At 49.6% G+C, this 15910-nt stretch overlaps 1 protein-coding gene across 9 annotated transcripts in view; it reads left to right on the top strand.

The window, feature by feature from the left end:
- Positions 1-15910, top strand: part of KAT5 (lysine acetyltransferase 5) — a 537900-nt gene that overhangs the window by 124090 nt on the left and 397900 nt on the right. For 6 of the 9 annotated variants that reach the window (XM_086938321.1, XM_086938320.1, XM_086938319.1 and 3 more), the window contains exons 5-6: positions 5093-5161; positions 5951-6031. In XM_086938321.1, the coding sequence (XP_086794447.1) occupies positions 5093-5161; positions 5951-6031 (150 nt within the window). The remainder of the gene's footprint in view (positions 1-5092; positions 5162-5950; positions 6032-15910) is intronic. The other 3 variants (XM_086938323.1, XM_086938322.1, XM_086938317.1) reach the window with 1 other exon arrangement.

The following is a 15910-nucleotide window of genomic DNA, read 5'->3' as shown; positions in this document are numbered from 1 at the left end:
GATCCGAAGTGGGTCGCAGGCACTCACTCGGTGCGTGGCCATTCGCATGGCGTAGTAACAACACCCCACATTTGCTGGGAGCTGCGGCTGGATTGGGTGCGGTTTCTTCTTGAGTTCGAGCAATTCTTGGCAGCAGAAGCGTCCAAGCATTCGAAAACAGTCTTTTAGTTCAATGTACTGATTCCCTGTGGCATTTTCTTATTTTTTTTTTTACTTTTAGCGCGAGGCGCGCGCACGTCCGCACCACTCGCATGCTTGTTTGGACTGTGCCTCGTGACAGAATAGAAAATGCACTTGTCTGCATCAGACATGCACATCAAATATTTATACTCTGCTCAGCAGTCTCAATACATTTATTTTGTACAGCTTCTGTAACACCTGTTTTAATACTGCAATCAAAATAAAATAAAACTGAACAGGACCGTAGATGACGTGTGACGTACACTGCACACAAACTGAGCATTCACGCGTGTATGTGTCTATACACTCCGGCACCCGTGCACACATACAGTGGTACGCACACAGCAGAGCACGCACACTAACACACGTATAGATAGATACACGAACACAGTGGCTCACACACTCACACACACAGTTGGCCACATACACTAACTTGCTGTACACACACAGTACAATACGCTCCACATACACATGCACGCAAGGTTAAACGCACACGCATACAGTGGCACAGGCAGAGTGGGTCACATACAACAGCAAGGTCCGTAACTGTCCGGTACAAACCCACTCGCAAACAGCGTGACTCACAAGCGCAGTAGTGTATACCCTCACACTGTTAAAGTAGCACACAGTATACGATGCAGTGACACATAGACAATTACTATGAAGCACGCACACTTAGACACGAGCACGCCTGATTCCTGATGTGGACATAGTATTCTCTGCGTTCTGTAGTCTGAGCGGCATTTGACACACACAACCACCCGCCTTTAGCTCATACACACAGTATGTGCCAGCGCTGGCCTCCCTCCTATATCTGCCTTTATGCTCTCTTGTTCTGCCAATTACTCTCAGAGTGGGGGCGGTCGCACTTGCGATCCCCCCTGCCCCACCTGCCTGGAGGCTCGGACACATTACACACGGAACAGCAGAGGTCCCCAGCCCTCCAGCTGCTTAATAACAGAGCTGCCTGCAGGCCGGCAGGGAACAAATGGGACCTGCCCCGCCGAGCTCGGCACCAACAGCTCCCTTAATCAGCAAGCCGCTCTTTAGTGGGCAGAAATATTGCATGCCCCACCTGTGTAAACTATACACCCCTGTTTTCAAGTGGAGGCCTGAGGGCATCTTACTCATTCTAGAGACTAATTACTACTCTGATCTCTAGTGGTGAGCCACTAGTGTACTCCGCTCTCTCTGGTTAACCATTCATTCTTTCGCTACCCACTGGCGAAGCTTGAGACAGGGGCCCCTCAACCCTTAAAGGTGCCCCTATTAAGCCCAAGGAATATCCGTAAGATATGGGAGAGACGGGATGGTGCCGGGGCTCATCACATTTTTGTAGAGGGAGGCATCGTTTTATTTTACACCACTGGCTTGGGGGCTACCTGGCGTATCCCACGCTTGTTCTGGAGCTGCTGGTGCCCTGTCTGAGAAGTACCACATAAGCCACAATTGTTCACCCGTGCATAAAAGGAGACACCTCACGGATTCAATGGTGCAAATAGCACGTCATACAGTTCCCCGCGTTTTTCGTCATCGGAGTGTTCCTCTGTGTGAGGGTAAGCAGGGGAAAGGGGCAGGATATGTGCTAGTTAGGAAATGTTGTATATGAAGGAGTGTGAGTAAGTTGCTGTCTCCTAGTTTGTCAACTGTTCCATCAATCAGTTTGCTGGATCTCACTACCTAAGATGGGATAAGGCTGCCCCTTTCGCTTGAGTACAGAAGGTAGGGCACCACCCACTACAATGAAATGAGCGGTGCATAAATGGGGCTAGTATTTATATACACTATGCGAGTGGAGGGTGCCCCGTTTATTTCTATCCTTAGATTCCTCTTTTTAATGCACACATTAATTCCATCCCCCCACTCCATCCATCCCCCAATCCATCCATCCCCCCACTCCATCCATCCCCCCACTCCATCCATCCCCCCACTCCATCCATCCATCCCCTCACTCCATCCATCCATCCCCTCCACTCCATCGCTATCATCTTGCAAATCATCTTTATACACCAATACAGACTTTGCTAAAAATTTAATGCAACACATTGTCATATACAATGCCAATAACTCAAACTTTAATGCTGCGAGACCTATTGCATTGCAAATGCTTGTTTAAAGTTGTTAGCAATGGCCTTGTGACTTCTTTTCAAATTAAATTTGGTGTGTTCCCTGCCTTTTTTCATTCGATTTTTTCCAGGCTGTTTGGTGGATTTCTCTTAATGCTTGCTCTGGTTGCAGGCGTACTTCTGTTATTTTGTTTATTTCAAAATGGATGCACTTCTTGTGTTGAGAGAAGATCTATCACGGCTATTGCTGCTCCGGAACCGAATGCTTGAATGTTATGGAGGCTGCCTCTTGCTACATTGAGTGCAGCTCATGGATTATCGTTTCGATTTTCCTTTTTCACATGCATCCAGCCTATCTTTCATTGCCTGAGTTGCAATTTCGATTGGGCCCTGGATTTGTGTCTCTGCAATAAGGTGTCTTCCAATGCGGATTATGATCAACTGATGAGCCCCTTAGTTGCTCATGAATTGCTTTGTTCTGGCGGAGGGATTATGGCCTTTGCAGCGATGCCTGGTGTCCTGGGACGTCGGAATGTTTTTGCAGCAGCGCAAGATTTCTTGGCACGCAGTTTCATTGAAGAAACACTGAGTTGTCCTCTAATGGTGCTACAGGCTCCGGTAATTGTGGAACATGTATGTTCCTTCCCATTGCTGAATTGGATGGCTGAAATGTTTTAATATGAGAACAGTGACTTCCTATTGGAGGCTGTTGCAACATACTTTGCATATACATTGTTGGAGTGAGATGTGTTATCGCTTCTCTCTCTTCCATGGCCGAGGTCACATGTTGGACATAGGATTTTTTTATTTTCTTTGTCTTCTTTGTTTTCCACCCAGGCCTATTGACTTCCCTATGCACATGGCTAAAATCGCTTGATTTGGAGTACTTTCAATCCATGGAGTTTGCTCCAGTTTCTTCACTGTGGCAATTTGAACTTAGTTCTGACTGATGTTTTTGAACTCTGCTTTCCAAATTTGCCCCTTTCTTATCCGTGCTCGGATCAAGGGAGGGTGTAGTGGGGCTGAGCCTTGCATTTACACTGTGTTAAGTTGACATGAGCTCATTAGAAGTTTAAACACCATTTTTCCTTTCTGCTGCCTTTTGCACTAGTCTAGCAGAGTGTTTTACTTCACACGAGAATAATATGTTTTTCTATATTAGCAGCCATGCTTGGTAAGCTTTGTCTGAACAGTGAGTGCCGAGGCCTTCAAGGTTATTTCAACACAGTGGTTGTTGTTCGGACTGATCAGCGCACGTTCTAGACATAACATATATGCAGCTGTGGCCACCTCTGATTTTGGCGCGTTTAATAATGCACTGCGTAGGCATGATCACACACACTTGGAGAACATTTGCATGCTGAGAGCTGGTGCAGAACCTGATATGATCCATTTCTGCTAACTACCAGAGGTATGGGGCCGCCCTTGTAATTCCAAGAGACCTTCTGTAGATATAAAATACCCTACTAGCAAGGGAGGGTGAAATAGCATTATAACATGCTTTCTCCTTTTGTATTTTATGGAATAGTAACTATGCTGCTAATCTTGTTGCTTATAATATGTCTGCTTGTATTAGCTAAGATACTGCGCATGAGAACACGACATTAGAAATAAATATTTCAAACTTGCACGTGTCTTCTTCTACTCCCTGTTTTGGACTGGTATGAGAGTATAACGAAAGAGTGTTCATGTGTTCCACATTGCCTGAGGTAATCTAAGTTCCATGTTCTGGTTGTCTAATCATTGGTGTTATGGAAGAGCCAATGAGATACTGATGCTAGTCTGGTAGGGGATATTGGGTACTAAGGTGAGTTTTGGCACACCCTTATTCACTGAGGTTCCAAGTCTCTATGCACAGTTCTGTGTAGGAGCAGACTCCCTACTACACCCACAGTACTCCTCGGGCCCATTTGCTCAGGTCACTTGGAAAACGTGAATTGCCTTCAAGGGTGGGCAGATTTTATAACCCTTTGACTAGTTTAAATCTACAGATAGTATTTTCCCCAGGCCTTTCTTCGTGCGCATCTCTGCTTTTATTCACTGGGAAGAATCTTTGCCACATTCATATTATGAACTTTTTTCTCTAGATTTATAAATACTGCTTATCCTCTCATGCTTGCCTCTAAACAAATATATAAATATACAGTTTGTTCCATGGTTCAGAGTATGGTGAGAGTGACTAACCTCCCTATACCTCATCTTGGATCCAAGTATACAAATTTGCGTTGAAAAAAAGTGTTCTAAGGGTAGTGGATAAAAAGCCCCATAAATTCCTTTCTATGTAAAAGAATCTAACCGTCTGCATTTGGAGACTGGAATCTATTGTTATAAGTAAGTGGAATTTCTTCCGAGTAATGTTTTGTATTGAAACACAAAGTCTTTTCGTATGCGAACCCAACCACCAATCATGTAGTTACTGGATACTTAAATACATAGATTGTAAAATTTGATTACAAGTATTTGGGCATGGTTTTTTTAAACATATGTCAACTCTTACTTATTTGAAGACATGCTTATTGATTACAAGGTCATATGGCTGCAGGTTAAAGACGTGTTTTTGAGAACCATCCCATTATGTCATTGGTCCTAGAGGTGTCCTTTATTCATTTGTCAGCTCTCCTGCTGCCGCTGGCTGGATATACTTTGTGGGTTAAAATTCGGATTTTTTGGTCATGGTGGTAAAGGTGTAGCCCTTTAAATCATTCTGTTTAGGCCCAATAAATATTTTGTGGTCTTGGGCATCCACCTAATTCAAAGTCTGCCTTGCAGGGTGTGCTGGGGAGGGCTGACTGTGTTTTGATCCATCGTACCCTTGCTAGCAACCTTAATCTTTTATTCCCATTCAGAGGAAGAATTTGGATCTGTCTCTCCAGCCAGCCTCAGCTCCATCCGGCGGCAAAACCCTTCCCGTTCCGGTACAGGTTTCCTTTCCACTTTAAGGCACAAGGGGTGGGTGGGAGAGGTGGGCAATGTTGAAGGTGGTATTAATGGGGGTGGATTGAGTATCTGATAAATGGAGAAACCTTTTCTGGTGTTAGTGGGCCTTTCATGGAAGTACGGGCAAACACATTCACCAAAAAGGCATAAAGCCACCACTACTGAACTGTACCTGTTTTGTGTCAGTTTTTTTAAATGTTATGGCTCCATATGTTGGGTGTAACTATAAGTGCTGATTCCTTATTGTGTATCAAGAACCTTGCAACAGCATACATTCTAAGTATCTTGCTGCACGTATACCGCATGTTAATATGTTTGAGTCATGCTTTTTAGCAGCACCTTATTACTTCTTCCAAATCCACTGGCTGCTGCCAAAGTTTTGCTCCACTGAGTGAAATTGGTTTCCTCAACTGAGCCAGTTATTGAATAGTAGATTCCAAACGATAATATACAGCCTTTCAAGGGATCTTCATAGTGGGACATTGTGGATGGGTCCCTCGTTCAATGGTTCAATCAACAATGTATGGGGTACTTGGGTGCAGTTCTGTCAAACACTCGCCGTGCTCTGTGAGGACTTGATTCAGAGGTTTTGGACTCTCATGCTACTATTGGTGTTGGAAGTGCCAAACAAACAAGTGTCTCCAGCAGATGCCTTTTGTTACCAGTGTAGGTTTATGGGTGGGGGTTGATAGTTGAAGTAAATGTTATTGCTTCTTCATTTCTTGAATGATTTTAAGTGTTATTTGTCCCTCACTTGTTTTTTTTAGAAGCGGAAAGTAGAAGTTGTGTCACCTGCCACCCCTGTGCTAGCCCCACCAGAGACAGCTCCAGCCTCTATCTTCCCGCAGGTGAGTGCTCCAGCGATGGGCATTTGGGTTGGAGGGATTCTATGCCTGCTGTCTGGTTTAGCAAGTCAGATTACAGAACCCCAGCTAAATCCTTTGGAGGATGACTTTTTGTCATCTACTAACCTGTAATTTCTCATTTTACAGAACTAAGGTTTTGTATTTGTCCTATTGCTCCACCTCAGAAGGTTCAGATTTCGTTTTCTATTCCTGTCCAATTTCTCAGCTTTTGACTTTTATAGATTAAGGGTGGTGTGAACGTTTTTACATGGATTCATTAAGAAGTCCAGAAAACTGCGGCCATATTGAATAATCATTATCTGTTCAACACTCCTTGTTCTTGCTGTTTAAAGGACAGGTTCAAGTTTTTGCACGGTTGACACTGACATTAAATAAGTTGGCCAGAACAGTGATGGAGTGAGGATGTTGTTGCCTCAAGTTTGACTTGCATTTTTTTGTTTTCAGTGCTATAGCAAGATTTTTCAAGCAGTCTGGTTATAGAATTGAGGTGTCAGAAAATGCTCATATCCGAAAGAGACACGTTAGTGATAGATTCCTTACCTTAGAATATCCCCAGGCGTCAGACTGGATCCGTAAATATTTGCGTAGCAGTACCCTTGCGCGTCGGCAGGCGTCGTCTGCGGCTCCGCGTCCGTCGTGGGCGCCGTGATCACGTCGTCGGAGTACTTAGACGCCGCCTCCGCGTGCTGACGTCAGTTCTTCTTTTTTCGGCGCCAGCAAGCGCAGATCAAAAAGCAGTACTTTAGTCATTTTTTGACTAGTCTTTTTGTTCTCTTTTGATCATCTTTTCTCGAGTCTTTCGACTCCGTACGGTGCCTAGGGATGCCTGGTTTCAAGCCCTGTGAAGATTGCGCCCGACTGACGTCGGTCATGGATCCTCACCGTCGGTGTCTCCACTGTCTCGGCGTCGACCACGACGACAAGACCTGCCTTGACTGCCGGGCCCTTACTTCAAAAGCTAGGCGGGAGCGGTCCCGCAAGAGACTCGAACTCCGGCAGTCGGCCCCGCGCCGAGAGAGGTCCCGCAGGAGGTCGAGGGACAGGTCGCAGGGCCGGAGCCATAACAGCTCCGAGAGTCGACATCACTCCTCCGGGTCGAAGTCGTCGTCAGGTAAGAAACACAAGAAGTCGAAGAGACGTCATCGCTCTTCCGACTCCCCCCGACGCTCGCGCGGCGCGGCCGGGGGTTCGGGTGACACCGCCCGCGCGGCTCTGCCGGAGTCGCGGGTCGTCACGGCCTGCTCCACACCTTCTGGTCCCTGGGCACGACGCGGCGCCGGGGCAGATCGAGCGATTCCTCGTGGCCATGAGGAACCTCTCTTCCCCGACGGGTTCCGCAGCGCCTCCGGCCCAGCGAACCCGTCTGGGGCCCTTAGCGGGTCGGGGGCTTCGGCCCCGACGCCGTCGGGTGCTTCGGCCTCGACGCCGCCGGCCTCCCTCGTTCCGGTGCATGGCGCCGCTTTCTACGCCGCTTGGGGAATTTAGCTTCTATGAACCAGCCTCATCGTTTGACAACCCTGACTATCAGGGGATGGGTGAAGTGGAGTATTGGGAGGGGTCTGAGGAGCCTCTGACCCGAGAGTGTCAGTCTCAAGAGGACTGGACAGGTGGACTTGGGGATGCCAGTGGTCTGGGCACATCGCCAGACACTGGCTTTGTCTCACCTTCTACCGTAGCTTCGGAGGAGGGGGCAACCTACAGTGTGGTGTTGATGAGGGCAGCCAAGGCCTTGGGCCTTGAGCTCCCCGTCGCGGCCGTGAGGACTAACCTCCTCACTGAGGTCCTTAAACCGTAGTCAAGCTCGGCCGAGCCTCTGCTGCCCTTTAATGAGGCCTTGACCGACGTTCTTTTGGGCACTTGGTCCAGGCCCGCTACGGGTTCGCCCATAGATGGGAACGTGGCCAGACACCCCGGGCGACACATGTTTCCTGTCCACCCACCCCACCCCCGAGAGCCTGGTCATCCAGGCATCTAATTCCCAGACCTCATTCCCGTCGGCTCCGCCGGACAGGGAATCCAAGAGATATGAGCAATACGGCAAGAAGGTATTCTCCTCCCTTAGTCTGGGACTGCAGTCTTCCAACACCGCATGCCTCTTGGGCCGCTACACCCACTCCCTGTGGGATACGGTCGTGGAATTGCTGCCAGAGTGTCCGTTGGAGGTATGTGCCAAACTCGGCCAAGCCCTTGTGGAAGGCCGGGATGCAGCAAAGTATTCTATCCGGTGTGGGCTGGATACCACGGACTCACTAGTTAGAGCGATGGCAACGACGGTGGCGATTCGTCTCCACGCCTGGTTGAGGTCCGCCAACTTTTCGGCCGATGTCCAGAACACACTGATGGACATGCCATTTGATGGCCGTCGCCTTTTTGGCGACAAGGCAGACCATGCGCTTGAGCGCATTAAGGACTCTAGGTCTACGGCCAAGACCTTGGGCGTCTCGGCCCCGCGCCAGCAAACAGGTGCCTTTCGCTCCTTTCGTGGCCAAGGAAGGGGCGCCCCTACACGTGCTGCCAGCCACGCGCCGCAGAGTAACATCCAGCGCGGTGGCGGCCGTGGAAATCGCCGTGGAGGCGGTCGGGGACAACGGCGAGGCCAGTCCACACCCTCCCCCGCAGCATCCGCCTCAAAACCTTCTTAGTCCGTGCTTTTCGTCCCATGTGACGCCAGTGGAGGGCAGGGTTCGCCATCACCACTCTCACTGGCGCACTGTCACGTCGGACAGGTGGGTGCTGCAAATCGTCCGAAGGGGCTACTCCCTCCCCTTCGAGACGACCCCTCCAGCCATGCCACCGCAACACCACCGCATATCGTGGGATCATTTGCGGCTTCTTCAGGAGGAAGTTTCGGCCCTCTTGGCCAACGGGGCCATCGAGAGCGTTCCTGGGCCAGAAGTAGATCGTGGTTGCTACTCCCACTACTTTCGGGTACCCAAGAAGGGCAAAGGGGGCCTACGCCCTATCTTGGACCTACGGAACGTCAACGGCTTCCTCCGGAAGGAGAAGTTCAAAATGCTGACTCTGGCTCAGGTCTTAGCTGCCCTGGACCCCGGAGACTGGATGGTAGCGTTGGACTTGCAGGACGCTTATTTCCACATCCCGTCCTGCCGGCCCACCGGCGCTACCTGCGGTTCACGGTAGGCCACGAGCACTTTCAGTTTACCGTGCTCCCCTTCGGCCTTACCAGCGCCCCCCGGGTGTTCACCAAGGTGATGGTGGTGGTCGCAGCTCATCTGCGCAGATTAGGGGTGTCAGTCTTCCCCTACCTCGACGACTGGTTGTTGAAGGCGGGCTCGCCCCAGACAGTCGTCAGCCACCTCCAGACGACGGCAGACCTCTTGCACCAGCTGGGGTTCTCCATCAATGTGCCGAAGTCACACCTGTGTCCCTCTCAGAAGCTCCTTTTCATCAGAGCGGTTCTCGACTCGGCGCAGTTTCGGGTTTACCTACCCGAACAGCGGGTTCGGGATATAGAGGCTCTGATTCCTATCTTTCAGCCTTTATCCCGAGTCTCAGTCAGGTTGACGCTGCGGCTTCTGGGACTGATGGCTTCCTACATCCTTCTGGTGCATCACGCCCGTTGGCGGACGCGGGCTCTGCAGTGGGACCTGAAGTTTCAGTGGGCCCAGCATCAGGGCAACCTGTCCGACCATGTCCCGATCTCGGAGGGCACTGCGAGACAGCTGCAGTGGTGGCTCACGGACCGCGATTAGGTCAGCGGCAGATCCCTCTCCCTACCCCAACTGGAGCACGTAGTTGTGACGGACGCGTCCCTCCAAGGCTGGGGAGGCCACATGGGAGAGGCAGAGATCAAAGGCCTCTGGTCTCCGGCGGAGTCCGGGCTCCATATCAACCTTTTGGAGCTGCAGGCGATTCGTCTAGCACTGAAGGCATTCCTCCCCTCTGTCCGGGGGAGTGTAGTGCAGGTGTTCACGGACAACACCACCGCCATGTGGTACTGCAACAAACAGGGCGGGGTGGGGTCGTGGACCCTCTGCCAAGAGGCTCTGCGCCTTTGGCAGTGGCTGGAACATCAGGGTGTGACCCTGGTGGTTCAACACCTGGCAGGTTCTCTGAACGCTACGGCGGACAAACTCAGCCGCCGGTGCATGATGGATCACGAATGGCGTCTTAACTCAGACGTGGCGCAAGCCCTCTTTCGGCAGTGGGGAGAGCCTTGGTTAGATCTATTCGCCACCGAAGAGAACGCGCAATGTCATCAGTTCTGCGCGTTGGAATTTCCAAGGCGGCACTCGCTCGGAGACGCTTTTCGTCGTGAGTGGAGTTGCAGTCTGTTGTACGCCTTTCCGCCTATACCACTTCTGCCCAGAGTGCTGAAGAAGATCAAGCGCGACCGGGCATAAGTCATCCTTGTGGCTCCGGACTGGGCACGAAGGTACTGGTATCCCGAGCTACTCAGTATGTCAGTCGATCCCCCGGTTCGTCTGCCTCTTCAGGAGGACCTTCTGTCGCAGCAGCAGGGGACTGTCCTCCACCCGAACCTGTCCAGTCTCCACCTCCATGCTTGGAGATTGAGCGGCGACAGTTGAGGCCATTTGACTTGCCTCCTGAAGTCTGTAAACATCATTCTGGCAGCCAGGCGTCCCTCCACAAAGTCGGTATACGCCTGCAGGTGGAACAGATTGGTGGCATGGTGCACAGCAAAGGCTGTGGATCCTCTCTCTGCCCCTCTTTCTGAGGTTCTTCTCTTCCTTCTTTCTCTTGCCCAGCAGGGCTCTGCTCTGGGCACTATCAAGGGCTACCTTTCTGCCCTTTCAGCCTTTCTGAGGCTGCCTGATCAACCTTCTTTGTTCAAGTCCCCTATTGTTAATCGTTTCCTGAAAGGCATCACACATACGTTTCCACCTGTTCCCTTCGTGATGCCTCAGTGGGACTTGAACCTGGTTCTTACATTTCTGATGTGCGCTCCCTTTGAGCCACTTCACAACTGTCCTATCCGTCTTCTTATATTGAAGACTGCCTTCCTGGTTGCCATCACCTCTGCCAGGAGAGTGAGTGAGCTCCAGGCTCTATCCTCTAAACCTCCTTTTCTTTCGCTCCATCCGGACAAGGTGGTATTGCGGACAAGGCCCTCTTTTCTGCCCAAGGTAGTCACGACTTTCCACATCGGGCAGTCCATCACCTTGCCCACCTTCTTTTCCCCTCCGCATCCCTCAAAGGAGGAAGAGCGGCTCCACCGTCTGGACCCAAAACGTGCGCTCTCTTTCTATTTAGATCGCACATGCCAGTTCCGGGTGGATGACCAACTCTTTGTTGGTTACGAGGGCGCTGAGAAGGGAAAGGCGGCGCACAAGCGGACCATCTCACGGTGGATCATCTTCTGTATCCAGGCGTGTTACTCCTTGGCTAAGAAGGAACCACCTGTTGGGCTTAGGGCTCATTCCACTCGGGCCATGGCGACTACAACTGCCCTGGGCCAAGGAGTGCCCTTGCAGGACATTTGCCAGGTAGCTACGTGGGCCTCACTGCACACGTTTGCAAGACATTATTGCCTGGACAGCCAAGTCCGGAGGGATGGCTTCTTTGGCCGTTCTGTCCTCCAGGACTTTCTGGTGTGATTATTGGTTTGCAGACCCACCACCGGAGTTGGTATTGCTGGGGTATCTATTCTAAGGTAAGGAATCTATCACCAACGTGTTTCTTTCAGATGCACAAGTTACTACTTGTGTAACGATATATCTGTAAGAGTCATTAGTTAGTGATAGATTCCTTACCGACCCACCCATCCTCCCCGTTCTGCGAACCGATATCTAGGGTTAAGGTCATCCCCTTTCAGGGCCCTAGTTTCAGTGGCACCAGTTTTGGTTTTTAGCATAGCTCTGCGTTTCTGGCGCGGATAAGCTGTGGCTAAGAACTGATGTCAGCACGTGGAGGCGGCGTCTAAGTACTCCGACGACGTCATCACGGCGCCCACGATGCCGACGACGGACGCGGAGCTGCAGACGACGCCTACCGACGCGCAAGGGTACTGCTACGCAAAAATGTCCGGATCTAGTCTGACGCCTGGGGATATTCTAAGGTAAGGAATCTATCACTAACTAATGTCTCTTACAGATATATCGTTACACAAGTAGTAACTTGTGCGATTCTTCACTATTCCACTTATGTGGGGCCTAAATTTTAAACTCAAATATGAAGATATGAGCATCAAATTGGGAGAGGGGCTCGAGGGTTGGCCTTGGTCTTCTTTTACAAAGGGAAGAATAAGGCTGACAACAAATTTTCTAGATCCCTAGAAAATAAACTACGTTTGTGTTTCTAACTAGATTTACAATGACCTTTATGCTGTGCATTGACTATGAAGTAGGCTCCGGCCAAACATCTTTCTGTTTGGAGATCTCCTGCACAGTCCACCAGTGAATAGAATTATTACTTTAGGATTGCTTACAATTGTTCTAAATCGGTCCTTCCAAGTGTACACCAGAAGGATCGTTAAAGTTGTACCACAAGCTTCTGCTCCTTGGCAGCTAAGGTTGAAGAAGTCATTGAAAATGCTACTGAAGAGAGAAAAGCAAATGACACACTAGATCTACTAACACAAGCCCCAAAGAAAAGATCTTATGAGGGTAATCACTGCTTCAAACTGGACTACTGTAAAGTACTTAAATATGTGCAAAAATGTATTAGTACGTCTTAGGAACAAGAATAAAAGATCATGTTACACTATCCATCTACTAGAACTCCCTTCAAAGAAAAGATCTTACAAGGAGATCGATTGCAACACTCCTGCAGATATATCGGGCAAAATGTATAACTAAAGTTTCCTATGGTAGTGAAATATGGGGCTATGTCACCATGGACGAACTAAAAGTGGCTGATAACAATTTCTTGAAACGTCTTTTATATGTGCCCCAGGGAACCTCAAACATGGTGGTGCATGAAGAGCTGGGGGTGTCGTATCGGTCTGATCTCAGGGACATTGGCGGCAGGGACACAAGCTGGACTAAGGAGTGGTGGCCATCATGTCTGGGGCCGTTACCCACCCCCTGCAAAGCAGCCAAGAACCTGGGGATCTGGGTTGATCCCAGACTCTCTTATGATAGTCATGTGAACAAAGTAGTCGGAAAATGTTTTGGGGTCATGAAGACCCTAAACCGTACCCTTGACCTCCTCCCTCTTGAAGCTAGGCGCACTATGACCCAAGCTCTAGTGACCTCGAGGATTGATTATGGCAATGTGCTTCTGCTTGGAACAACGCAAAACAACATCAGGAGACTCCAAGTTCTCCAAAATACAGCAGCACGCCTAGTCCTCAGGCTTCCTAAGAGAGCACCTTCTAAACCAGCTCTAGACACTCTTCACTGGCTTCCTATAAAAAAAAGAGTCCTCTTTAAAGCACTCTTAATGTGCTACAGGATCATCTCTCAAAAAGCTCCCCCCTACATGACTGATCTGGCTATCCCCTATGAGCCCAACAGAACTCTTCGCTCTGGGGGAACTGGACTGCTTAAAATTCCCCGTATTAAAAAAGCCAGAATGGGTGGACGTTCCTTCCGTGTAATGGCCGCCAAGGAATGGAACTCTCTCCCTATTCATATCAGACTGGCGGACTCAGAGACTACCTTCAGGAAAAACCTAAAAACCCATCTGTTTTCCCTGTGAGTCCCTCTTCTGGCCCTGACTCTTCTCTACAGCGCGGGGACACGCCGGGATGGCGTCACCAAGCGCTTTACAAGCCCCTTTATTATTATCTGTTGGCCCTTTGCCCCCTAACATTATGGTTGAAGCTTTGGCTGAATCAAGGATCAACCCTAAGCAAAGTGATCCTGAAGGAGTGTATGGCCCTTGACTATGCCCATCACATTCTGTGGCTTAATCACATAAAGAGTTGCCTTGTGAGGCTAGAGCTGATCTATTTTCTAACCCAGATTCCGTGAAGAAGAAAGATCTTGCCTGGGTTAGGGAGACCTTTTATAGTCAGAGGAAAATAGACAGGCAAGAGTGTGGTTTGAGGAAACCTAGTGTCCGTAAATTTATCATTCTGAAAACTACAATCTACTGAGCCATATCTCCTAGGAGCTCTTAGTACTTATGAACGCTTCTTATTGACCAGGCTTCGTATTGATCTCTTCCACCTCCAGTTGGCACAGCCACCTGGGTCAGAACTTAGTCCTGTGGCTGTGACTGTAAGTCTCCACAGTACAGGCTTCACTTTTTTTTTTGTTTTGTTTCTTTTTATTGAAAATTATAAACAAACAAGGCAATAAGGAACATTTTACAGAATACCAGTGCAAACGAGGGAGGAACAAGGCAATACAGAATCATATGCAATCGGCAATGGGATGGGGGGAAGAAGGGGTGAAACAAGTCAGTGCGTCATTAAGATGATACTTCCGTAGGAACGTGGGGTAAAGGGGAGAGTGAAGCATCAGTGTTAGTTGTCACTGGGGGAGTGCAGATGCCCCCACGGTAACTGTTCCAGGGACCCCATATCTTGTTCCACTTCAGGGGTCGCCCCCGGGCCACGTAAACAGTTTTCTCCCTAAACATCGCCCAATCCATATTCTCCCTCCATGCTTCAACGGTAGGTGGCCTCTGGGACCCCCATAACTGCGCTATGTCTCTTTTAGCGATCATATTTCCAAGGGTCACCCACTGGGTCTGTGCAGCATTGTGATCTGTTGGCTCCCACACATTCAACAAACAGCGCCTGGCTTCGGTCAAAAGAGCAATACCCGTGGCCTCCTCCGTCATTTTATGCACCTCATTCCACAAGACAGTTACATCACAGCACTCCCAGAGAATGTGGAGAAATGTCCCAACCAGCCTGCATCCTCGCTTACACAAACCATCTTCAGAAAATCCCATTCTAACCAGACGGGGGCCTGTAACGTAGGTCCTGTGGAGTATCTTGAGCTGTACTAACCTGAGACGGGCCGGAATCGCAACCTCCTTAGGAGAGGAGATCGCCGACTGCCAGTCCTCATCGTCCAATTCTAAGCCATCCCAGATCCATGAGTCCCGGAGCTGAACCAGTAGGTCAGCCCTATTATTTATTAGTTTTTTATAGATCAAGGAGATAGTACTGTCCGGCACGTGACCGTCCAGCACCCTATCCTCGAGCGGGGACGACTCCGGGATCTTCTCACCCTCTGAAAAACCAGACTTCAAGGCATGGCGGATCTGAAGATATCGAAAGTATTCCCGATCATTTAATTGGAACTCTGTCTTCAGTGCCTCAAATGATTTGATACGGTCCTTTACCCAGAGGTCGCCCACCTTACTGATACCTATCAGGTCCCACTTCTCAAACCCCTTGGTCTTCCACAGGTTGCCTAGTCTCTCAGAAGCGAAAAGTGGGGTAGCCAAAGTCATGCGGCCTTTCCATCCCATCGCATTATTTGCATCCTACTACAGACACACAGCGGTCCTTGTAGGGCCCGACAGATCCCTACCAGCTGACCTTGAGTACAGTGCTCTATAATAATCACCCCCAGGCAACCACCACCTATCCATAGTGAACGCGGGGTTAGACGGACCATACATGCCATGATTAATAGCACTCAGTTGAGACGCTCAATAATACCGCTTAATGTCAGGGAGAGCAATACCCCCATCATACCAAGGGAGCGTTAGCTTCGCGAGCGCAATACGGGTCTACAATCCCAAATCAACTTCCTTTGGAGGCCCTCCACTGCACGAAAATAACTAGCCGGAACTATGTCAGGGGTATTTTGGAGTGCATAGAGGAACCGTGGCAGAGACATCATTTTGAAGAGCGCAGCCCGGCCGAGCGGCGAAAGCGGGAGCTTACGCCAGCCTGCCACGTCCAATTTCAACCTATTCAACGGGGGATCAAATTCTGCTCATAACGAGCCACCGGGTCTAATGAAATATAAA

Source organism: Lissotriton vulgaris, chromosome 9 (genome assembly GCF_964263255.1).
Source record: "Lissotriton vulgaris chromosome 9, aLisVul1.2, whole genome shotgun sequence".
NCBI classification, from domain to species: Eukaryota; Metazoa; Chordata; class Amphibia; order Caudata; family Salamandridae; genus Lissotriton; species Lissotriton vulgaris.
The sequence above is the reverse complement of the archived record's forward strand: the minus strand, read 5'-3'. Positions and strand labels throughout refer to the sequence as shown.